Source organism: Eumetopias jubatus, unplaced genomic scaffold (assembly GCF_037043125.1).
Source record: "Eumetopias jubatus isolate StellerSeaLion01/CBP00866 unplaced genomic scaffold, mEumJub1_p1.0 scaffold_8, whole genome shotgun sequence".
NCBI classification, from domain to species: Eukaryota; Metazoa; Chordata; class Mammalia; order Carnivora; family Otariidae; genus Eumetopias; species Eumetopias jubatus.
Genome location: NW_028274814.1, coordinates 136,693,227 through 136,719,318, shown reverse-complemented (window position 1 = coordinate 136,719,318; position 26,092 = coordinate 136,693,227). Strand labels below are relative to the sequence as shown.

Genomic DNA, 26,092 nt, shown 5'->3' with positions numbered 1-26,092 from the left:
AAGTAAGAAGGCAACAGGAGGCCAGGCATTCCTTGCCCACTTCCTAATTCTCTCCAGGGTAGCCTGACCTCTCACTTGCTCTGCCCATTGCTCAAAACCTAGACCCAAATCAAACCAAGGCCCAGTTAAGACAGATTGAAAGATAAAACAGGCAGAAAACTTTAACTGGTTGATTTCTCCGATATTCTGAGCATCTAAGTGCTGGGATTACTCTGGCAGCCAGGTTCAAAGACAGGTGATCTGGCCAAGCAGCTCCTCACCTGGGCAGGTCAGGCAGCCATTAATGACATCACAGGTGTCACCTGCTGAGAGTCTGAGACAGGCTCCCTCATGCCCTATTTCTAACTCTCAAAATAACAGTCTCGCAAAATGGGCAGCATGTTTGAAAGATATAGATAGAAACTGGGGCTCAGTGAGGTTACACAACTACACAATTGATAAGCAGGGAAGTGGGAGTCTGAACCCAGACCTCTCTGAGTTGAAGCCCAGAACTTCCCCTTCTCTGTCACAACCAACACATATGACAGGTGCCAGAGGTTTTTTTTTTACTAAACATTCCTCCAAAAAAAAGACTGTTGCCATATATTTGAGTCCTTACACGATCTCTCTTGTTATGAGGAGCTCTGAATGATTTTATTTTAAATAACATAATACTTTGGAGAAGATCTTATAGCCCCTGTAAACAGCCTATGAAGGCCATTTTTAAAAGCTCTATAGATCTTAGAACAAATTAAATGAATTCACAAAGATACAGGATAAAAAACAATGTGCAAAAAAACTCAGTTGTGTTTCTATATACTAATAATCATAATCAATCTAAAAATAATGCCAGTTGCAACAGCATCAAAAAGAGCAGAATACTTAGGAATAAATTTAACCAAAGAGGCAAAAAATTTGCATGCTGAGAACTACAAAACATTTGCTGAAATAGATTAAAGAAGACACCAAATGAAAAGACATCCTATGTTCATGGATTGGAAGGATTCATATTGTTAAGATATCAGTACTACCCAAAGCCATCTCCAGATTCAGTGCAATCCCTACCAAAACTCCAATGATGTTTCTTGCAGAAAACCCATGCCAAAACTCATATGGAATCTCAAGGGACCCTAAATAGCCAAAATAATCTCAAAAAAGAAACACAAAGTTGAAGGTCAAACACTTTCCGATTTCAAAACTAACTAAAAAACTATGGTGATTAAACAGTATGGTATGGTCTAAATACAGATGCTGATCAATGGAAGAGAATAGAGAGCCCAGAAACAAATCTTCACATATATGGTCAAATTATTTTCTTTTCCCTTTTTTTTTTTTTTAAGGGAGAGAGAGGAGGGGGAGCGGCAGAGGGAGAGAGAAAACCTTAAGCAGGCTCCACACCCAGCATGGAACCTGACACAGGGCTTGATCTCATGACCGTAGGGCTTGATCTCGCGACCGTGAGATCATGACTTGAGCCAAAATTGTATGGTCAAATGATTTTTAACAAGGGTGCCAAGACCACTCAATGGGGGAAAGGATAATCTTCCTAACATGGGGTTCTGGGAAAACCGACTATCTGCATCCAAAAGAATGAAGTTGAACCATTACCATACACCACATACAAAAATTAACTCAAAATGAACAAAGACCTAAAAGTAAGAGCTAAAACTACAAAATTCTTAAAAGAAAACATAGGGGCAAAACTTCATGACATTAGATTTGGCAATTGACTTCTTAAATATGATACCAAAAGTGCGGGCAACAAGAGAAAAAAATTTCTAAATTAAAGTCTTCTGTGTATCAAAGGACACTACCAACCGAGTGAAAATGGAGAAAAATACTTGCAAATTGTATTTCTGATATGGGGTTAATATCATAAGAACATATAAAAACCTGCAATTCAACAAGAAAAACGTAGGCAAAGGAGTTGAATAAACGCTTCTCCAAGGAAGACATACAAATAGCCAACGAGCACATAAGATGTTCAAACATTACTCATCATCAGGGAAATGCAAATCAAAACACAGCGAGATACCACCTCACGCCTATTAGAATGGCTATTATCAAAAACCCAGAAAACAACAAGTGTTGGCAAGGATGTGGAGAAATGGGAACGCTTTTGCGCTGTTGGTGGAAATGTCAAATAGAACAGCCGCTATGGAAAACAGTATGGCAATTCCTTGAAAAATTAAACATAGAACTAGCATACAACCCAACAATTCCACTTCTGGGTATATGTCCCAAAGAACTGAAAGCAGGGTCTCAAAGAGATATCTGTACACCCATGTTCATAGCAGCATTATTCACAAGAGCCAAAAGGTGGAAGCAACTCAAGCATCCATCGACAGAAGACCAGATAAACACAATGCGGTACATCCATACAATGGAATATTATTCAGCCTTAAAAAAGGAAGGACATTCATTCTGACACATGCATGCACCATGAAGATATGCTCAGTGAAATAAGCCAGTCATCAAAGAACTAATACTGTACAATTCTACTTATATGAGGTCCTTAGATTAATTGAATTCATTGAGACAAGAAGTAGGATGGTGGTTGCCTGAAGCTGGGGGGAGAGGATATGGGGATTTATAGCTTAATAGGTATGGAGCTTTGGTTTTACAAGATGAATCCAATGGTCACACAACACTGTGAATGTGCTTGATGCCATTGAAATGTACATTTTACAAAAAGTTAAAATGATAAATGTTATGTATATTTTACCACAATTTAAATTTTTTTTTAAATCTCAGAAGAAAACCAAGGACCTGAATCCCAGACAACTAGAATTGTGAGCTGGTAGAACCGTAGGTTCCTGGGACCTTAGAATCCTAGAAATGCTGTCTTTAGAATCTCAGAACCCTGGAGGCCAATCATCCTAATTGTGGAGGCAAACAATTTTAGAACTTCACAGATCATCATGGTTTCGAGGTGGAAAGGGAGTAAGTGGCCATCTAGAGCCTCGGCCCCCTCACCACCATCACCCCCCTGACCCCGCATCAAAAAGTCCCAGATGAGAAGCTTCAGGACAGGAAGTCCACACCTGCTTCTACCTTCCCAGAAAACTCCCAGCATGGATTTCTCTTAGGGTTTGACAGCCCTGGATGAAAGGCAGGGTTACAGGGTCAGACACCTAGCCCTTGTGCTACTGAATATTTTTCCAAAAGGTTTCACAGGTGCCTTCTGGCTACAAACAACTCTTTTAAAGAGGAGAAAATACAGCCCAAAGCGATGTTCTTTGCAGTAGCCACTGAAATAAGTGCTCCAAAATGATTAAGACTGCGGATTCTTATTTTTTAAATACTTCTTTGTAAAACCCACCACTTTAAAGCTAAAAAGACATTTTGGATGTTAAGATATGCTAAAGTAAAATCATCTTGCCCCTCTATTTACCCATTCCTTTAGTCCACAACCCTTTTAAGGCCCTAATAAGTGCTGGGAACTGGGCACAGAGTGGTCCCCACACAGCCCCTTCTCCTGCCCTCTAGTGTGGGAAAGACACAGGCAAGCAGTTTGGGATCTGTAGTGGGGGTGATACCAAGTCCTACGGAACCGTACAGCACTAAGCTTTCCTTTCCCTGACTGGGAGTAAGGGAGGGGCTCTGAAATGGTGGATGAGAGACATAATCATAGAAATAGGTATCAGGGATAATAGCAGCTCCCCAGGCAGACGAGGTAGGGAAGGGCATCGTAGGAGGAGCACCACACACAAGCAAAGGCCTGAAGGTGGGAAAATCCACCTGCTAGGTATCTGGCAATTGCTTAGAAGCCCAGGGCCGGTGAAGGGGGGGTGGAAGCAGGCCTGGGAGGGACAGTTGGGATCACACCCACAGGGGACCCAGCTATCAGGCAAAGGTCTGGACTTCATCCAGGACACAGCAGGGAACCAATGAAGAGTGCTAAGGGGGAGGGGACACAGTTGGATCAATGAACGAAAAATTCTTTAGAACTCCAATATGACAAACGGTAGTCTGGAAAGTGACTATTATGAGAGGTTGGGACATTACCCAAGAAAGTCCCGGTTTGTCAGCTCAATGCTTCCCCTTCAGTGTCGTGGCTGTCAAACCAGCCCAGAATTAGCTCCGAACGGCCTTCACTGAGTCTCAGATCTTCATTTGCATCGTGCACACGCGGAAAGGTGTGAAATTCGTCTTCTTCTTAAGAGAATTCAAAAAAACAAACCTATACGCTTAAAAAAATCTGCTTTCTTTTTAAAACAAATTTCAAAGAACTAAATCCTAACTTTTAAATAACTGTAAAAAAAAAGGAAAGCATCTTTGGATATTAATAATAATAATTAAAGCTGCCATCAGCTTTAGCATCTACTTTGTGGTGGGCACTTCAGATGCATTCATAAAACATCCACAACAGAAACAGTAGCTGAATTTATTATATTTTTATCCCTTGCCAGGTCCCATACTGAGCCCAGATCACCCTTTGCCTCACTGAGCTCTGTCAATATTAGACCCCTTTTATAGATGAGAAAACTGAGGCCAGTCTCTCCAGACCCACGTGCTTAGTTAAGCAGGATCCCAACTGCCATATCTTATGCAATCCTCACAACAGCTCCACAAAGAAAGTGTATTACCCCACTTGGTACCTCACTTGTAGATGAATACACTGAGGCACAAGAGTAATGATTATCTCGAGGCTGCCCAGCAGCCTTGGCATGTGGCCAGGCAGGGCTGGGGAGGGAGTCCACCTGCTGCTCCAAAGGCAGCATCCTTCCCAGTGGCTCCTCTTTCATGTAAGGAATTTGATTTAATTTATAAATAATAAATAAGAGTGCCTAAGGGGGGGGGGGGGGGCTGGTGCTGTCCGTGGTGCTGAAGTGCAAACATGCATGAGACCAACAAGATCCCTACCTTGGAAAAGTAGAACTTTGTGGGATATTGGCAATAAAGGAATAAACAATTACATACCAGGTCAGGTGGGGATCATGGATATGGAACAAATAAAGCTGGGTGAGCTGGACAGGAAGCATCAGGGCGGGGGAGCTGACCAATCCAGGGAAGGTCTCTCTGAAAAGGTGACATCTGAAAGCCAGGACCTGGGTGACCTCCAAGAAACCACATCCCTACACTGGACCTTAGTCTCCTCATCTGTAAATTGGGGACAACATTACAAAGAGCCCAGGCTGCCTGTTGCAAGGGAGAAGCACCTTTAAACTGTAAACTGCCTTTAAACTGTAAAGCGCCAACCAGAGGAAGTCATTATTGTTGTTAAGCTCCTGAGACTTGGAAACTTTGTAGCAAAACGTGTTTTTCGGATATGAAAGGATATGAAACGTAGGGTGTTGGACAAATTCTCCCATCCTGTCAGCAACTTACATATGACTTTGTTTGGTTGGCCCTGATACCATAAAGTGTTGCTCCTGGTCATGAACATCAAAACAGTCTTGAAAAGGAGGGATTTGCTAATCGAAGAAGCTAGGATTTTCTGATACACAGGGGAAGTTCCCTGTGTATCCCACATTAAATGTATTCCCACATTTAAAAAAAATCACCTTAGGTATTAAAAAATAATAAAAATTTAAGAAAGAGCATAGACCTTGGGTTAGAATCCTGATTCCACTTTTATTTACTGTATAATACTGGGCAAGCTCTTCACCAGCCTGAGCTCAGTTTCTTCATCTGCAGAGACATTAACAGCAGACAGCTCAAGGGGTTGTTTAGCTGTGTCATTCTGTACAAGAGCAATTAACCCCCTGTAGCTCTTTAATTTCAAATTAATTAAATTAATTACAATGAAATAAAACACAAAATTCAGCTTCTCGGTCACATTAGCCACATTTTTAAGTGCTCGATACCCTCATGAGGCAGGTGGCTACTGGACTGTACAGCACTGGTCTAGGGCTACTGCTCACCACCTGGAAGCTTGTAAGAAATGTAAAATCTGCAGCCCATCCCAGACCTGCCGAATTGGGATCTGGACTTGAACCAGATTCCCCCTCCAGGGGCTTCTCATGCACCTGAAGACTGAGAAGGACTAGCTGTGAGGATGATGCGAGAGACCAGGTAAGGAGACACCCCACAAGCAGAGGCAGCTCAGTAAAAACAGCAGCAGTGGGACAGGGCAGTTTCCACACCCTCTCTAAGTGGTGATCCCAATCTCCAAACCAAACCAGACACAGAGCTTCCGATAAAGTCTGTGCTGAGTCCAGGTGCAGGAGGCAGGCGGGGGAAGGTGTGGACAGGGAAATGGTGGGATCTTCCAGACATTTCAGAAGTTTGTGTGCACTCGGGGATAGAATATTTCATTTCTGTGCTAGCCAGGATGTTCTGGCTGTTGACTATTCCTGTTTTGGAATGAGGTCCAGCATGGAAATGACATTTAAAAAAAAACCCACAGGCTTATTTCATATCCGAATACATTTCTCCACGTTGGTAGAAAAAAAGAAGCAGCAGCACACCAGCAAGAAAATCTTGCTTTCCTAACTCTTGAATGATCAAGCCGGTATTTCTCTACCAACCAACCATTTCCTCCAATGATTCCACAGCCTTGAATAAGCACTAACGAGTGAAGATGCTCTGCAGCGGGGAGAGGGTCATGGAGGGAAACCCAGCAAAGGCTCCGGAGCCCATGTGATTATTAACACGACATCCCTCCTCCACATGACCACCAGCCTGGGAGACCCATTGTACAGATGGGGACCTGAGACCCAGGGCAGGTAAGTCACCTGCCCCTGGTCTCACACCTGGGAGGCAGGTGAGTTGTGAGTTAAACCCAGATGGGTCACAGGCTACCATTTCACCTTGTCTCCGTCCTGCCATGGTGTTTTCTTATGTATATGTCTCCCTAGTAGAAGTCTTGTTTGTTTTGCTACCCACTACATCCTCAGTACCTAGCACAGGATCTAGGACAAGACAGGTGCTCAATAAACGTTTGTTGAGTGAGTGAATGATTGCAAACCAATGGCAAGTCAAAGCTCCAGCCTCAGACCCTTGGTTAGCCTGCCCCTTCCCCTGCCTAAACCCACACTTCCCTTGACCAAACATTGCCCAAATCCCAAGGTCTCCCTCAAGTTCCGCTTCCTACATGAAGCCACCTGACCTTCCCTACCTGGTTCCTATCCCCCATCCAGTCTCTGCTTTCCCCATTCTCTCCCTCAAGCCCTCCATGGCAATCCAGCCATGTGCCTCCCCGGGGGTCTTCAAAGGTGTCCACCAGCACCGCTGACTCAGAGCTGCTGCCTCTGCCCAGAACGCCCTCCCTAACTGGCTCCCCCCATTCAGGTCTTTGCTCAAATGTCACCTCATCAGAAGGTCCTGCCCTGACCCCTTATCCTGAGTCCCCAACACACTAGAGCTCTCTTTAACCATGACCGGTCTTCTGTTTGTTCACTACTGCATCCCCAGCGCCCAGAATCATGCCCAGCACCATAACAAGTGCTCAGCAAGCATACGTTGAATAAACAAGTAAAAACTGGAAACAATTATTATTAATAATCATGATGATGCCTACTCCAGGGCAGGCTTAAAAACAAATTAGAAGTGAGACACCAGACACCAAAGATATGTAAGATGGCAGTGGGTGCGTTCCAGGGACCTTCAGGGAAGAACGGAGGTGTTGATTAATTTTAGACTGAGTTAAGTCAGATGCATATTAAAAATTTATGAGTAACCACTAAGCAAATTGAAAAAGAATGTAAAATTTCCAAACCAGTAGAGGGAAAAAAAGAAACTTCAATCAATCCGAAGGGGGTGGGGCACAAAATGAATGCCAGACATGGACACAATTAATATACTGAGAAACGTCAAACAAAGATTCATTGTTATTGTCTAAATACAAAAATCTTTACCAAGATCCTCCTGCACAGAAATGACAGGGACACAAGTCTGGTTTTCAAGACACTCACAGCTGAATGAGATAGACATCCAACATGACACAGGGGATGGATCAATCAGAGGGCCTTGCACATTTCCTCCTCCCAGTGATCAAAGCCATTTACCAAATGCATCTCCCTTTTCACTTTGGCCCCCAGGAAGCTCAGGCTCTGATTTCCAGCTCAGAGGGTCCATGTAGCCCTGGGCCTGCCTTCTGAACTACTCTAATTTTTTTCTTTTTTTTAATCTTAGCTTTTAACTTATCCTTGATATTCTACCATTTTACTATTCTTACTGTTTTTATAAAAAGCATCTCAAATCTTTTGGCAGAAAATGGGATATAGATAAGCAAGGAAAAAATCCCCCAAAATAACAAAATAAAACAAAGGAAGAACTTTCAGGGAGCCTAAGCCTTCCAGAGATGTGCATCTGTACCTTGTTTAAATATAAATTTTTTGTTGTTGCTCTTAAGGCAGAAATTTTTAGGATGATGATCTTGCAAAACATGTTTGAAATACACACGCATGTGCGTGCACGCGTGCATGCGCACGTGCGCGCGCGCGCGCGCGCACACACACACACACACACACACACACAGTGTGAATGAGATACCAGTAGGTCTCATTCATTTCCAAAGCCATTCTGTTTTGTAAATAAATAATTAGCACTTAAGGGGCGCCTGGGTGGCTCAGTTGGTTGAGCGTCTGACTCTTAATTTTGGCCTAGGTCATAATCTCAGGGTCGTGAGATCCAGACCAGTGCAGAGTCTGCTTGAGATTTTCTCTCTCCCTCTCCCTCACCCTGCCCCTCCCTCTCTCTAAAATATATAAATAAATAAAATCTTTAAAAAAAAGATAATTAGCACTTAAACACACCTTTCAAGGGGCTTATACCTTAATATGAATCTGTTGTAATTACAGCTAGTCAAAATCATTAGACCACAACTTAGAATTCTAGACTTTTTTTTCGTCTTTATTAGAAGGTAATTTTCTCTCTTTAGCCCCTAAAACATACTTTGGCTTTGTGAATAATTTTTTTATGAATATAGAAATTTAATTTTTTAAATGAGCACCAAATCTCTGCTCTACTGTTCACCAATTTTTCATCTGAGCATCAATCTTACACCTAGGCAAGCACCTGCTTATCAGCCACGTTGGCCCCTGTGCCACCTGCAACCAAAATCCTCAGACACTGACCAGCTCCTGAGCACAAAGTTGCCAGAAATGACATGGGGACAGAAGTCCAAGAAAATTTTTGTATTAAATATTCAGTCTTGAGTCTTTGCAAGAATCACATGTTTCTGGAAAGGTCTGAATCAGGCCATGGTGTCCAACTAATGAGCAAATGAATGAGGACCCACTTTAGGTCGACTGGACATACTCAATGAGGACCATTGTAAGATCTTAAAAAAAAATGAAAAACGAAAAAAGCAACAAGAGTTGGCTGAACATTTTGATTGACGTGACCGCATTATAAAAATTTCTCTTTTCTTTTCTTCCTTTGCTTAACCAACACTTGTTGGGTGTCCGCCTTATGCCAGGCAGGGATCCCCTCACCCTCCGCCCATACCTCCCATCAGCAAATCCTGCTGCTGTCACCTCCAAACTGCAGCCAAAGCCTGCACTGCGCTCTGCCCCCAAGGCTGCCCCCAGGTCCAGTCCCAGCTCCCCTGGCCTCTCGCCAACACCTGTGTGGCCTCTCCTGGTACCCGGCGTCCTCCCTGCCTGCCACAGCCCGGCTCCGCCCAGCAGCCAAAGGAGTCTTTCGAACACTGGGTCGGATCATGTCCCTCCCCTGCCTCAGCCCCAGTGGCCTCCTTGACACTTAGAATAAAATCCACGTCCTCGCCCCGGCTGCAGGCTGCCGGTCAGCAGGCCGGGGCCTCCTCCCTGGGCCTCCTCCCTGGGCCTCCATGGCCACTGGGCTCAGCCTTGTGGGCCTCCAGCTGCGAAGGGGGCTTCTGGGGCCACCTTATGTCAGATGAACCCCTGCCCCAGGCACTATCACCTCCCCTATTTGTTGGCCTGATTTACTGATTTAATCACCAAAATGATCCTCTTTATTTAATCGTCCCCAGGCCCCCTGGGCAGGGACCGCACCTGTGGTGGTCATCCCTGAACCTCCAAGATCAAGCCAGCGAACGTAGGGGGCTCCTAAGACATGTATGGACTGGGGTGAGCATGGACCCCTCCCCTGTCCTCCCATGGTCACAGCCCAGCAGGAGAGGCAGACCCTCACCCACCCACCCAGGGCCGAGAGGCCAGGAAGAATGCGGACCTGGGGCACCAGGCGGGTCTTACATAACACACGGTCCACATGACACACTTTCTGGAGTTTGGACACTCAGTGGGGTGAAAGCGAGGTCCCCCGGCGGGTAAGGGGCAGAGCCAGAAGTGGGCCCCGGGAACCCTGACTTCAGTGCTCTGTCCCCTGCTCCGGCGAAGAGGCTGCGAGTCCTGACCACGGATCAGTGTGAGGCCGGTCCCTGCAGAGCCTGAGTGGCTCACAGCCCTGGGGAAGTCAGCCATGGCCAGGAGATCTCCCGCCCCCACTCTGCCCTGCCCCCGTGATGCCGGACAGGGGAAGGCTCTGTCGCCTGGAGGGCACACTGGCAACAGCTGGGGCGACCCCGGCAAGTGTCCCGTTCCCCGCTAGTGGGGCCAGCCAGGCGCTGTCTCTGCAGCCTGGTACCGAAAGTGGGGGATGCCCCCCACACCACGCCACGGCAGCGGTCAGGAGGCACGCCGCGTGGCAAGTACGGAGCGTGAAGTAGCGCAAGCGGGGGTGAGGTCCCGGCCCAAGCGTGGCAAGCCGATGATGCACACACAGGTCAAAAGCGCTGGGTGAGGTGAGGCGGGAAGGATGGGCGTCGGAAGGTTACAGCTAAAGGAACAAGACCAGGGGGGGGGGGCTCGCACACGCTGCTGGGGACAGAGCTGAGGGTGACAGAGAGGGGAGGGTGGCCCCCGACAGGAAGGGTGGACCGAGAGTGGAGAACACCCAGAACTGGGGCTGCCCCTGGAGAAGGAGAGGTGGCTGAGGGGCTGGTCACCTCTGGCTGCCGTGGAACAGTCATTCCCCAAAAATTCTAACAACCCCCCGTGCCTCCGGTTCCTGCCTGGGGAGGGCCAGCGCCCTGCTCCGTCCCGGGTCCCCTCACTCCCCCCGGAGCCCACTCCACGGGCTGCTGGACTGCATCACAGAGAGGCCAAGGGCTGTGGGCAGCCCGTTTCTGCAGCCCTCAGGCCTTCAACACTGTGGCAGACGAAGCAAGAACCAGACTCCGCCTCGGAGTGATTTCTCCATTTCCCTTCCTCTCCCTTCCTCCCTCACAGATTTTAATTAAGGGTTTACTTGCAAAAGACCCAGCTCTATTTAACTAAATCCTTGGACCCCTTTTATATTGTCTTACGTATTGTTTCATGCTAGGGCCCCAGTAAAAAGTTAATTATAACTTCCAAATACTCCATTACCAGGCCCTCATCTTCCTGCCCTGCCTGATTCCGCTAAGGGTAGCATGCCACTTAATTAACTGGTGTGTCGTGTGCTTCACAGACCTTGCCACGCGTTACTCAACAAACACCCTCCCGCCGAGCACCCTCCGGGCCAGACAGGGCCCTGTGGTCAGCGCGGGGCACCGTCTCCACCCTCCAGGGGCCCACAGGATCCTCCCGGAGGAAGGCGAGCCCGGCCAGGTGCCCACGGCGGCTCAGCAGGTGACAGAAGCAGGTGGAGGAGACAAGCAGCAGGGTCAGAATAACAGTAAGTGACAGCTGATACCAGCCTCTGAGGGAAGGGAGAGGGCACAGAGGCTGTGGATGGAGGCCGGGGGGTCACGCTGCATAGCCCAATGGGAATGGGTCACAGGTTTGGGACAGAATGAGCCTGAAATCCCGGTGGTCAGCCAGGAGGAGGTATCTTCTGGGAAGAGTGAACAATACATCAGCTGGATCTCAAAGAGAAAGCTGACTGGGGAGAGAGGGGGAGGTGTCTGCGGGTCTGGGCTGGAGCCAGCACCGGGGACCCGCGTGATTATCACCTGGAAAGGCCCAGGGTCGGCCCCCCTGGAGGAGTCGCCTTCAGTGGCAGGAACAAAACAAGGAACAAAGGGGGTTGGACACGGAACAGTGCCAAGAGGACAGGGGTGTGGGCACCGCAGAAGGAGAACCCAAGTTAGACGGGGCGGCGTCCAGCTCCGCAGAGAAGCGAGGAGAGGAGAGAAGAGATGAAGACGAGCCGCCAGTGGCCTCCGGGCAGTCACTCCTGGGGCCCGTGCAGGGGTCTGAGGCCGCGGGAGCTGGGGGGTGGGAGCGGGGTACAGAGGCTGCAGTATTCTCCTGGTGGGAGCTGAGGAGGCCAGCCCGGCACCTGCTGGCCCCAGGGAACAAGCCCGGTGGTGCTTTGCGCATCAGCTCAGACACTCAGTTCGACGGCATGGCCGGCACTCAGAGCCAACAGCCTGGTGTTCTTGCCTGGGGTCAGATGTGCGTGGTGTCGAGGCCTCGGGTCAGCCGGCATCCTGGGAGGTGGGAGCACTGCGGCTTAGCCTCTCCTCCTGCCCTCAGCAGCCCTGGCCTCCGAGCGGGTCCCCATACGCCCACCTGACATACCTGGCCCACTTTGCTTGGGTCCAGATCCCTGCTGGCCTCACCTCCTGGCCTCATCGTGGAGACCCCATCTCAGCCTCCGACCCTGGGTCTTCTCAGACTCACCCCAAATTCCATGTTGCAACAGCCTATGCCCCTCAGAGCCCCCTCTTATTGCTATTCCCCCCCAACGGCAGCTGGCTGTGCACGGCCTGCTGGGGACACAGTGACGGGCTCACCGTGCACCAGTGCCCCACTCACGCCAGTCCAGCCCGCGCCCACAGCCTCTGTCCAGGGCCTCCTGGGGCCGAGCGTTGGCTGCTGCTGGGGATGAGGCTCAGCCCTGCCCTCCAGGGGCTGCCGGTCTAGGTGGGGGACAGGGGTATGAAGGCACAGATAATTCCCTGCCACGAAGTGAGGGCCGCCACCAGGGCCTGAATGGGGAGCTGTGAGTACACAGATACACAGAGGGAAGAGAGACCAATGCTGCCCAATGGGGTGGGGCAGCCTTCACAGGCAGCGACCCCAGAGGGTGGGCAGGACTCCATAGGATGGAGGAGGAATGTTCTCCACTGGGGGGAGAGCATGAGCCAAGACCCAGAGCTGAGAACAAGGCCTGCAGTTCGCCAGTGTGGCTCGGGTGACACTGAGGTCTTTAGGGGTGGAGTAGCAAGGAGCTTCTAGCACATTCTCTTCCATTTTCAGCAAGTTTTGCTGTCCCTTTCTCTCCTTAGAGCTGGAAAGCCTGTCCTTAGCAATTGTTTAGCTGTTCCCTGGAACATTTACAAATCAAGCTGGCATTTCCATTTCACGAATATATTTGGGATATTAATGGCCAACAGGAAAGACATTAATGGTCTTCTCAGGAGAACCCTGTCACCCACCCCCCAATCCCAACCCCTCCAACGAACTCAGACCCAGAAAGAACCCTGTAAATGGGCAGAACATGGTCACCACTCATGGCCAAGGCCAGAGCAATGCACCTGCCAGCAAATTAGAGTCAGCCTGAAATTAGCCACACACCCCCAGTTAGGTGCCTAATCTTGACTTATAAAGAAGGCCTTTATTAACTTCTTAAATCTCCTCTTGTCTGTCTGGAGGTGGCCCCTGGAATATGATTTTAAATGCTTTCCATGACATCAATGAACAGGGAAGAAGCCGGCTGTGAATTTCAAATCTGTAAGCTTCTTATCCGAGAAGAGCCTGGGCCAGTGGGGCTGTGAGGCAGGTGGGGCCCTGCTAGCCTAGGGAAGGGCTCCAGGTGACCTCCTGAGTGGCTGGATGACACTAGTACTGGCCTGAGGCCAGTGCTGCCCTCACCCCCACCCTGTACCAGATACCAGAGAGGCCAGGATTTCTTTAAACGCAATAAGATTTTGGGGCACCTGGGTGGCTCAGTTGGTGAAGCGTCTGCCTTTGGCTCAGGTCATGATCCTGGGGTCCTGAGATCGGGCCCCGCAACGGGCTCCTTGCTCAGTGAGGAGCCTGCTTCTCCCTCTGCCTGCCGCTCCCCCTGTTCATGCTCTCTCTCTCAAATAAATATTTTAAAAAACTAAGATTTTACTGTTCCCTTGATATGATGCCACCAGAATAACACATGCTCCCTACAGAAAATCGAGGTGGAAGAGAGAGAAAACCATAAAGAAGAAAATCCCCCCCCCCCCATGATCCTCCCACTCAGACATCGGTTCTGGAACATTCCAGAGACTTTGCCCTCACTGGTCTCCTTGCTTCCAATCTAACTCTGCAATCCAGGCCTTCGAACACCTTTTTAAAGGTCACTCCCCTAATGAACCTCCCCCAAATCCCCATTGCACTTAGAATCAACCCCAAACTCTGGTCCCTGGCCCACAGGCCTACGTGAACACGAGCCCGCCTCCCTGGATGCACCATGTCCCCATCATCAGAATGCGAGCGTGCCCTGTTCCTCCCGCCCCACTGTCACCCCAGTACCTGAGACACACGTGGCACGTGGTGGGTTCTCAATGAGATAGACTGAATGGGTGAATGAGTACTTCCTTCTGGTCTTTTCTCCGGGTGCGTGTGTGTGTGTGTGTGTGTGTGTGTGTGTGTGTAAACTGCTGACGTAGCTAAGATCATACATCAACATTTCTCAGAAACTCCACACACTTTTGCACACAAACTATTCTACCCCTTCTCCCTGCTGCTCAGCCTCATGACCTCATGATCAGATGTCCCCTCCTGTGGGACCCACCCATGACCCCTCCCTCTACCCCAAGGGGAGGCCTGATCTGGCAAATGCCAGCTCGTGGGGGCAATAGTACGAGGTACACAGCACTTCACAGTTTACAAAACTCAGTCAATTCCTCCATCCTAATGGAGCCTGGAAACAACCCACCTGTAAAGAGGGAGGCAGGGCAAAGGGGAGTCTGACCACCTGCCTCGAAAATGAGGCCACTGAAGCTCAGAGAGGTCACGTGGCCTCTGTAATTAGTGGGACAGGAAGCAGACCCAGGACATCCGGCCCCAATTGGCAAAGTCCAGTTACACTGAATCAGAGAGACTTCACCGAAAGGAGATACAGGTCAGCATGAGCTCAGCTCTGGAGTCCAGCTGCCTGCCTTGGAATCCTAGCTCCGCCCCTTACTATTTGTGTGGCCTTGGGTGAGTCACTTCACTTCTCTGGGCCTCGGTTTTCTCCTCTGCAAAATGGGGATGACAACAGCTCCCGCCTCATTCTGTTGTCAGGAGGATTAATGATTTGATCACACACACAACGGGCATAGAAGAGTGTCTGGCACGTACTATCGCTCACTAAACACTAGCTGTCTAAAGATGCACATGTGTCCAGATGGATGCACCTACATGGACCTAATGAGCACACCGCCCACCTCTCAGCCATGACCACCACATCCCCGGGGACCTGAACTGCCAGCCCGCGGAGGATGAGTCTTTCTTTCGTACAAGCAGGTTCCCAAAAAGCCAGCTGCAGATGGACTTCTAGAAGCTGCTCCGATTTAAACGTTCACTCACGAGCGAATTCCTTGCCACTCAGTCAAGTACAAGAGGGACTCCTCATTCTTGGGTCTAAAGCCCCCCAACCCCAGCCCACCCTACTTGAATGACGTCTACAAACACTTTGAGGCAGCCAAGGGGAGAAGCCTGGGGGAAAGGAACCTTTTCTAAAAGGGAGACCCCTTTGAAAGCTCACACTCCCTACCCCCAGCAACAACCCAGGCAAATAAATCGATGCAGCTCCAAGTGCAAATTATGAAGACCCCCAAATTCCCTTGGTTGTTCTGACTTCTGTGAAGAGGCAGGTAGAACGATGTCTCTAAAATGCCCAGCTCACCGTGCTGGCCCCCTGTGCCTCCAGTGATCCTGAGGCTCAGAGTCGTGGTCAGCACAGCCCTCTCTTCCAGGACCCTCAATGTCCCAAAGCCGCTTACGCCGGCCACGGCAAACAGTGGCTCCTCTCCAGTGTCCACCAGCACGCACGGCCTCCGCTGTCCCCTCGGCCTGAAACAGCCCCCTTTCCCTGCACCAACAGCACGTGGCCCACCTGTTTGGTTCATTCATCCACTCCACAGGGATGGGACCTCGTCGTGGGCCGGGGGCTCGTCGGAAACAGTCCCCATCCTGGAGAACCTCAGGCTGACATCCTCTACTTCGTAATTAGGACAAAAACAGCACCTGTCCCTAAATTCACCTAGTTTCCAAAAGTCATGTATGCCGGTACCCACAGCCTGCCCCCGGCATCGCCATTCCCAGAGTCATTCATTCATTCATTCATTCACGCAAGTGAACATAAACAATAAAGTGACATACTATCTGGCCCACAGTGGGAGCCTGGCATCTGCCTCAGACATAGGCTCTTGGCTCAGCCAAGTGCAGCCTCACATCCTTGGAGACCCACAGCCAGGGGGATGAGAAGCCAGCGAGGACCCCCTCCTAGGGTGCGGCCAGGGCCAGGAGGCAGCACGGGGCTGGGCAGAAGCCTGCGGCCGACCCACCCTGCAGGAGCTCTCTCCCACCCCGGTCTTCACACGGTCCAGCCCAAGCAGGGCACTTGATCAGAATTTCCCATTCAAAAAATCAATATTTAAAGCTCCAAGACTGCCAAGCGGAGGGGAAGGCCTTGCTTGTAAATATTTGTCTCTACTGGTAGAGCTTGGGCCCCTTGCTCACTGCAGCCTCCCCGCGCCGCTCCTGGCCCTCTGCTCACAGAACTCCCAGCCAAGTGTGCAGCAGGAGGGCCCTGGGGGTGGGACCGGCTGGCAGCCAGGGAGCGGGGCTGGGCCCCAAGGTGGGCCGGCCCTGCACCCACACCTCCAAGACCGGAAGCTTGTAGTGAGGCCACCCAGGGGCCCTCCATCTGTCCCCCAGGCCACAGCAGAAACAACACCCTCGGAGGTTTCTCTGGATTCCAAGCAAGCGGCTTTTCCCAGGGGCGCTCCATATTCATGTTGTTTTTTGTTTGGGAAGAAAGCAAAAAGCTGAAGACAAATCCCTGGGGGTACGCTTATAAATCATCGCCCACCATTGCCCACAGCGCTCAGCTGCCCCTACCCAGAGCTGCCCCCGGGAGGGCCTGCGTGGGTCCCCTGTTGGCAGGTCCCCTCACTGGGGAAGCCATCACAAGGGCGGTGGGTGGTGCCTGCCCGGACATCACCATTCCCAGAGAGGCATTCATTCATTCATTCATTCACTCACCAATTATTTGTTGAACACCTACCTGTACCAGGCACCGGGGGCTGGACACGCCAGTGGACATAAATAGACCTGAGCAAAATCCCTTCGGGAGGGCATCTCCCAGGCCAAAAGAATTGCACAAACAAGTCACGGCTGAGACAGGTGCTGGGGTAGGAGACGTCGAGGTGTGACAGAGAGTGGGAGGTCAGGGAGGGCTTCCCCGGGGAGCAGAGCAAGGCCACCTCCTGCCCAGCACCTACCAAGCCACTCGTTGAACTTCTTGACCTCGCTTGGGAGCCCCAGCTCTGTGAAGTCCCCGGCGTGGATCAGCACGTCGCCGTAGGGCATCTGGATGGGGTCTGTCCTCGAGTGGGTGTCAGACACACAGACGAAGCGGGTGTAGCCAGGCGGCTTTGGGGCATCATGAGGCACGGGGTCCACCCTGCAGGGAGAGAAGAAACTGCAGGTGACCCATGTCCAGCCCGTGGCCAAAGCCACAGCTCACAGCCCCGTCCGCTCGGACCACATCCACCCCAAACACAGACAGTGTGCCCAGCCTTCCCAGTGGGACATCAGGGGTCTGAGTCCTGACTCTCCTGCTCGCCAGCCGGGCAAAAATGTGTGTTCCCCTGGGCCTCAGTTTCCCTTCTATAACACGGGGCCCTCGGAGGGTCCAAGGAGGTAAGGAGTGGGGAGCACCAGTGGGCACAGTGCGAGTGTGGCAGCTAACCCCCCGTTTGGCCACTGCTAACCCTCTCTCCCATCACCCCCGGTGGGGCCTCTTTAGCTGTTTTTTCCCCACTCGCTCCCCTCCCGTGAGATTTTAACACCACAGACAGCTGTATATGTGTTCATGTATGTATGTTTGGCTTTATAATAAGAAGAATAAGCTTTTTTTCACCCCCTACAAACCAGTTTCATCCCCTCAGGCACACCATCAGCCCCATCAACAATGCAAGGGCTATCGTCTCAGGTCCTAGTGAAAGAGCTGCCCCCCCGCAGCGCCCCTCGGAGCACACACAGCACCCAGGGAGAGCCGCGTGGGAAAGCGGGGATTTCACAGGAGCACATGAAACCAAGGCAGTTTTTCTAAACTCTGAGATGGTCCCATCATTTTTATTTTTATTTTTATTTTTTTTTAAAGATTTTATTTATTTATTTGAGAGAGAGAATGAGAGATAGAGAGCACGAGAGGGAAGAGGGTCGGAGGGAGAAGCAGACTCCCCGCTGAGCAGGGAGCCCGATGCGGGACTCGATCCCGGGACTCCAGGATCATGACCTGAGCCGAAGGCAGTCGCTTAACCAACTGAGCCACCCAGGCGCCCTATTTTTTTTTTTAAGATTTTATTTATTTATTTGACAGAGAGAGACACAGCAAGAGCGGGAACACAAGCAGGGGGAGTGGGAGAGGGTTCAGAAGCAGGCTTCCTGCCGAGCAGGGAGCCCGATGCGGGGCTCGATCCCAGGACCTGGAATCATGACCTGAGCCAAAGGCAGACGCTTAACGACTGAGCCACCCAGGCGCCCCGGTCCCATCATTTTTAAAACAAGCGCTTTCCGGGGCGCCTGGGTGGCTCAGGCGGTTAAGCATCTGACTTCAGCTCGGGTTGCGATCTCAGGGTCCTGGGATCAAGCCTCAGCGGGGAGTCTGCTTGTCCCTCCCCCACTGCCCGCCCCCAGCTCGTGCTCTCCCTCTCTCTCTCTCTCAAATAAATAAATAAAATCTTTAAAAACAAAACAAGCAAAACAAAAACAAGGGTCTCCCAGGGGTGTGTAGGAAAAGAGTCCTGGAATTAGAAGACCAAGATTCGAACCCCAGCTCTGCCCCTTATCACTAATGTATGACCTTCAACTTGGCCTTGCTTTGCTTGCCTGTAAAATGGAGCTACCTCACTAAGCAAAAATTATCAGAAAATTAAAAGAGCTGCCGGAATGTAACTTCTTGTTCCGGGAAGCCCACCACAGCCCTCTGGTTCCGCAGACGATGGCACTGAGAGAGTGGCCCCCGGCGTGCCAGGGAATAAGGGGAGACTGTGGGACACGAACCCAGCTCCGTGCTCCCAGTTCAGTGTTCTCCCTGCCACGTTCAGCCTCCTCAGCTGAATGATTTTGCCAGGCTCAAAACTCTTAAAAACAACGCAATGACATTTCAACAAGCAGCTATCTCCAAATGAGTATGCCGCTCGAGGAGTTGTGTTTAAATCTAATTATGCGGCAAACCAAAAGCAGTACCATATCAGTTACATAAATACTTTTAAAGACATCTTTCTAATTATCCTTTTTTTTTTTTCAGACAATATACTTCGAAGAAATTTAATTAACACCTTACGAGAGACGTGGGTTCAGCATGCTAATGTGCAGGGAGCATTAGAACGCTCTATCCACCACAGTCGGAGGCGCCAAGCCAGCCTCTCTCCATGGCATCCCGGTGCCGGGACCGGAGGGAGCCTGCTTGGCCCTTGAGGGGGGTGGTCAAGCCGAGTTAGACCCCCAGCAGGTCCAAGCGAGGTGGTGTGACCGGGGAGAAGAGGAAGAGTCCCTGAGTCCGATGGCAACCAGCAAGAAGGCACTGGGGCTCTTCCTCTTCCCTCTGCATACAGGCATCCTTTCATTCATTCATTCATTCATTCTGCCCACCCGCTGTGGGCCAGCCCTGAGCTCAATGCTGGGGCCACAGGGATGAACCAGTCCTGATCCCAGGGCCAGAGACTCCAGACTGATGGCAGAGACAGACTTGGCCAGGCAGCTTTGATGGGGCAACAGAAAAGCTGGGGGCCAGGGAAGGCCCTACCCCAGCAAGGGGCTCCACAGAGGCTTCCAGGGGGAGGTAGGACCTGAGCTGGTCTGGGAGCTAAAATCTCCCCTCCCACCCCTCTGTTCTCTGAGTCCCTTCCCTCCTCTGCCTCCTCCCTCCCCCCACACCCTGACAGACAGTCTGGCAGGTGGCAGGCCTGTGGATCACCTGCACATCCTGCTGCCCCAACACAGCTACTGGACCAAGGGAAGCCTATCACGACGGGGCTCTCGTCCTGGCACAGGAACATGAGTGAGCCAGTCAGATTCATTTTTCATTCATTCACTCATTCACCCCTACACACGCTGAGGTCGTGGGCATGCCACAAGGTGACAGAGGACAAGTCAAAGAGACAAGAGAGATGAAGACGGCGGAGAAAGGGAGCGAGATGCCACCTCCAGGGCCACCTCTGGTCCCAACAAGCTCTCCCCCCCTGAGTTCCTTAGGAAGGAGCCTGAGCAGGCCTCAGCCCCGCCCGCCACCAGCCAGCCAAGGGCAGTGCGAATTCTGAGGCCTCCAGTGGGACTGGCCTGCCGCTGGAGCCCGGGCTCTTTAATTAACTGTGTGCTTATTTCCCTCCACCCTGAGGCTACTGAGCTCAGTGAGGATGCAAACCTAATAATCCCCAGAGAAAAAAATAAAGACTCTTACTTCCCTGCACCATCCGTCAGCTATTTGGCTTGTATTTTGTATTGAAATAACAACAAACAGTAATGGGATGGGTGCTTGATGCTTCTCCCAGATCAAGAGCTGGTCATCTGCTAAGCGCATGACACTCACTCACTGTCCTTGCGCTCACGATGACCATGTGGGCAGGGTACTATGGGTGTGCCCATTTTACAGACGAGGACAAGAACAAGAAGAGTCCAGATATGGGGCGCCTGTGGCTCAGTCGTTAAGCGTCTGCCTTCGGCTCAGGTCATGATCCCGGGGTCCTGGGATCGAGCCCCACATCGGGCTCCTGCTCGGCGGGAAGCCTGCTTCTCCCTCTCCCACTCCCCCTGCTGGTGTTCCTGCTCTCGCTGTCTCTCCCTCTGTCAAATAAATAAATAAAGTCTTAAAAAAAAAAGAAGAAGAAGAAAAAGAGTCAAGATATGGAGAAAGAGAAAGAAAGGGAGCATACCAGAAGGTGGGACAGCTTGACAGCATAATTTGACCCCTAGATCCAGCTATACCTGAAGCTGGGTCCAAACATGGACTTTCTCACTAACTAGGTGAGCCAATAAGCTCTTCTTTTATCCTTAAGACAATTCACATTGAGTTTCTGACACTTGTAATGCCAAACGCTGGCTAACACCTGAGTCACAGCAGCCCCGGGGAGTTACTGAGGTTGGAAACATTAGTCCCGTATCCAAGGCCTTGGCTAGCAAGTTAAAGAGTAGATTTGAACCTGGGTCTTCACAACAGGAATTTGTCAACACCTTCTGTGACAAGAGAAAACAAAGCAAAATGGTTATTTTCCAGTGACATTCTGCAGGGTCCAGAGACAAGGTGACAGTTGCAGCTTTCTCTCCAAGACCTGAAACCTGTCGCCACCTCTCCCCTGCCTAACAAGGGATATTCCCACAGGGATCATGGCGGCAGGAAGGGTGCAGAATAGAGAACATGGCCTCCGGCGCCCGGACTAGGCCTGCACCCCAACTGGGCCACCTCCTTGCTGTGCCCTGGACCCTCCCACCCTCCAGGCCAGCTCTGTAAGGTGGGGACATCCTGCTCACTCTGGGAGAAGGTGTGAAAACTCAAGGACCTTTGAGGCTCAAAGGCTGGATGTGAGTGCCCCCTGCAGCCACTTCCTGGGCCCTGGCGCTCTTCTGGGGGCTCCCCCTCCCATGAGCCACTGGCTCCCTGGAAGTGCAGAAACTCCACAGAGGCCGTCCCCTCCGTCATCTCTACTTCCGGGGAAATGGGGAACTCTGAAGGATGGGGGGCCGTTGGGGGGGCAGAGGACTCTTCCCTTCAGGGAGGGTCCAACCACATGTCTAGACAAGTGACTGCGCATCAGCCATGGTGTTCCCGAATGGGAGAGCCTTCCAATCCCTTCCCCTCATTCAACAGTGGGGAAACTGAGACCCAGGCAGTGACTGGTTAGCTCAGTGTCACACAAATGCCCAGTGCTCTTCTCACGAGGCCCTCGTTCTGAGGTGACCCCCACCACGCTGCCCTCCTGAGCCTGCCCTTCCTTCCCACCTCTGGGCCTTTGCTTTTGCTGGTCCTTCAAGCCCAGGGGTTATGCCGCTGCCTCCACGAATCCCTCCTTGACCTCCCTCCACTCTTCTGGGGCCATACTCCCTGCCTTATTCTCACTCCCTTTTCTTTCTTCTTTCTATCTCTCTGTTGTGCTAGGCTCCAGGGCCCAGCCCCAGGCTGGTGGCAGGGAGAGCCCCTAGAGCTGGGGCCGGCTTTGAGGGAAGGGGAGAACTGGTCTGGCGAGCCATCGGGGAGCCTTCCCGAGGAAGTGACGGCTGGGTGAGATCTGAAGAATGAGTCCGTGTTATCAGGGCAAAGCGAGGGGGAGGCAGAAGTGACAGCACTTACAGCACATGCAGGGACCTGAGGCAGGAGGAGGCACGGAATGTTCCAGGCCTCGCCTCTCCTCCTGCCTTGCCCCTCCATCCTCTCTGGGCTCAAGGCTGACCCCCACCGCCTCTGGGGGCCTCTCAGTGTGTGGACGGGCTGGGACCACAGGGCGCCCTCTGAAACCTCAGCGCATCGGAGAGGGTTTGAACTCACTGTCCGGGCACGGCTGGGAGGTCCAGGAGCCCGGCACACAGGGGCAGCTCCAGGCCGGGCTCAGCCATGCTCCAGCCACTTGGCTTCATTCTTTTTTTTGAAGATTTTATTTATTTATTTGATGAGAGAGAGCTAGTGAGAGCAGGAACACAAGCAGGGGGAGTGGGAGAGGGAAATGGAGGCTTCCCGTGGAGCAGGGAGCCCAATGTGGGGCTCGATCCCAGGACCCTGGGATCATGACCTGAGCCGAAGGCAGACGCTTAACGACTGAGCCACCCAGGAGCCTCTCTGCTACATTCTTCAAGATGTGCTTGGAGGGTCTTTAAATGGGATGACTCGAGTCTCCACCAACAGGATTCTTTTTAAAGGTCAGCGAGAAGAGTCACTATGCCTGACACCAGCCCCCAAGGCACCTCTCAGGCAGACCGTCACGACATCCCTGCCCATCAAGACTTCTCACCGGTCATGGGGCCACACATCCACCCATCCCCCCCAGGGTAGAAGGGCTGGCACCTGGAGGGGCTCTCCCTAGGCCACCACAGGGTTTCTAGGCCCTCAGGGTGAGGGATCTTTGGTCTGGGGGCCCTGAACCCAGAGGTCCAGATCCAGAGATTCATTACTCAGGCAAAGGCAGCCTCATCACCCCCAGGGTCTCTGGGGCAACCACATAAATCACACGGCTCAATCGGGGGCCACGTTTGGGTTGTCACTGTTGTTATTGAATATAAATTGTGGATTTATTAAATACGGCCCCCTCGATCCCTCACCCCGGAGAACAAAGCCCAGGGCAGTGATAAATCACGCGTCGGGAAGCGGCATCCATCCTCCCTGTCTCTCCCGCGATGGAGACTCGCCATGGAAACCTGCACAGCCACCATCGGCAGCCCTCACGCTTCCCTTGTGCTGGGGGCCTGCAGTCTGAAAGAAGGGGAGGTGGGAGGAAGCAGCCCCCCAATCCCTGCCTGGCCCTGGCTTCCCCCGGCTTTATGCAAAGTTGCGTCTCAGAGGCGGAGCTGGCCCGAGCAGGCAATGAGGGAGCACTGGACGAGGAGCCCAGAACCAGGGCTCGGTGCATGCTCTTCCCGGGGCACTCACTGCCCAAACCCCTGAGCCCCACTGCCGATGGCAGCCTGGAACCCCTGCCCTGGGAGGTGGCCGCGTGGAGCAGGCCGGGTGCAATGGGCATGGGCGTGGGGCAGGCCTCCTCCCCTCTGACCTCCTGTTCCCCTAGCTCTGTTCTGGGGCTGGGGCCTGTTGGGTGTCTGCGGGGCCCTGTAAGCGACAGCTCTGCACGGTGCCACACGACATTATCTCCGGTGCCCGGGGACCCTTCTAAGTGGGGCAGGGGCACAGGCTACACAAACCCCATCTGCTCTGCCTGCACCAGGTGCTCTTGCCCGTCCCCGCTGGGGCAGGAGTCCAGCCCAACATCCGGGGACCCCAGGCATGGTCACTTCCAGCCCCAGAGGACTAACCCCATGGACAAAAGACAAAACCCGGCGTGGGGAAGGTCTCCCTCCCTGCAGCGGCCCTGCCAGGCCTCAAGGTCCCCACCACTAAGAAATCGAATGCTGCGAACCTGGACCTTCCGTCTTGACCCAACCTGCCAATATGGCCCCCAAAATGGAAATAGGAGGCAGTTAGTTCCCCAAGTAGAAATGTGCCAAAAAATAAAGTAGGCAGCTACTGACAACACCAGGCCTCAGTGCCCACAGAAAGGAGCGTTTTCCCAAGCAAGCACCAAGGGGAGGGTGCATGCCCAGCGCTGGAGCGCACCCCAGGCCTGGTGCCTGCCTGCCTTCCAGAGCCCTTCTTCCCATGAGGAATCTGTCCGCACTCACACTTCCCAACAGAGGGCGGCTCCTGAGGGAGCCACATGGGAACCAGAGGCAGCGACCTGCCCACCCCCAACCTCCTGGCCTGGGAATGGAAACCCCCTGGCCTCCTTCTCCAAAGTGGTCCACGAGCCAGATTCTCCAGTCTCCTCAAAGGGACAGCCACCAGGCCCCCATGTTAACACTGCTCCCTCGAGTTGGTGCTCACAGCCCTGGAAGAAGTCGGGGATAAAGAAGGAGGTGGGTCTTCTAGGAGCTGCCTGGGGCAGAGCCGGGAGTTTAGCCACTTCCTCCCTGGGCTTCCCCTGCCTCTCCAGACCTCAGAAAACCACCCAGGGAGGGGAAAGTTTCCTCCCAGTCCCAGGGGATCCCGAATCTGTGCCCTCGCCTTGGCCTTCCTGCTGGGACATCCCTGGAATTCTGCATCAGCCCTAGCGGGCAGGCGGCAGGACTCCCCAGTCCTTGAGGAAAGCATCTCTGCCTTCTTTATAGAAGCAAAAGGGGTCTGGACAAAAGAAAGAGGTAGAGGTCAGGGAAGACAGCCAGCCCAAAACTAGGGTCCCAACCTGCCTGGAGCCTGGAGCAAGGCCCCTCCCTCTCGGGCCCTCAGTCTCCCCGGTTGTACAATGAGGAACATGAATTAGACCAGGAGTCACCAACCCAAATCCCAAGAGGGGGCATCTGGAGCTCAGCCCCCCAGACATCGCCATGAGGCCCTGTGGGCCCGCAGCTGCCAGGACTTGCGGGTTCCTAAAGCAAAGCCAGAAGTCTGGATTTTTATGTGCCATCACCTCATTGTCAAATATTTGTGAAGCATCTCCTGGCCAACTGAAACAGGACTCGGAGCCAGACCGGCCTCCAGCCCGTCCCAGCCACGTCCCACACATCCCTCCCGACTCGGAGCCTCCAGAATCACACTGGCCAACAAGCACCCTCAGCCGTTGGGCCCAGAGGCCGGGAGGCGCCCCGAGTCCGCAAGCCCACCCCAGGCAGCCGGTCCCACCCAGACCTGCCCACTTACATCTGCACATGCGGTGGCTGGAAGCGGCCCTGGTTGATGTTGTAGAAGGTGAAGGCCTGGGTGGGGTTGGAGCTGTATTCGTCCACTTCAATGATGAGCCGGCTGTGCTGGTGTCTCCGAGCGGCTATCACGTGCGACTGGGAGAACGCCATGCCCAGGCCGCAGGGCAGGAGGGCCAGGGCCTCTGCCTTCAGGACACCGGGATCCCACCTAGCGCGCCACATGGACCTCTGCTGGCCGCCCAGGCATCTCCCGCCGCCGCCGCCGCCGCCGCCACCGCCGCCGCCCGGCCCCGAGCCAGACCTGGGAACAGACTGAGGAGACGGAGCAGAACCGTACGACAGTTAATCTGTTTGGGATTTGCTTTATTTAATGTCAGATGAAGATTTAGAAAGACGAAGGGGGGAGAGAAAAAAAACACAGTCATACAGCTCAAAAACTCATTACAGATCTTTCCAACTCAGCAGTTTGATGAATATACTTTGGTAAAAAGAAAAGGAGAGGAGGAAGGGGAGGGGGGCACCAAAAAAAAAAAAAAAAAAAGAAAAAAACCCACAACGCCGGGGATGGATGCATGCATGGTCCGACATGTTTAAATACTTAAGACATTTTTTTTTTTGTTGCTCTTCCACAAAATTCTCCAGAGCCCACAGGGTGACCGGGAGCT

The 26,092-nt window shown here is 52.1% G+C and overlaps 1 protein-coding gene across 1 annotated transcript in view; it reads right to left on the bottom strand.

The window, feature by feature from the left end:
* Positions 1-25,649, bottom strand: part of MPPED1 (metallophosphoesterase domain containing 1) — a 63,538-nt gene extending 37,889 nt beyond the window's left edge. The window contains exons 1-2 of the mRNA XM_028115311.1: positions 25,426-25,649; positions 17,306-17,487 (exon numbers count right to left, since the gene is read on the bottom strand). Of these exons, the coding sequence (XP_027971112.1) occupies positions 17,306-17,487; positions 25,426-25,649 (406 nt within the window). The remainder of the gene's footprint in view (positions 1-17,305; positions 17,488-25,425) is intronic.
* Between the last annotated feature and the right edge of the window lie 443 nt (positions 25,650-26,092).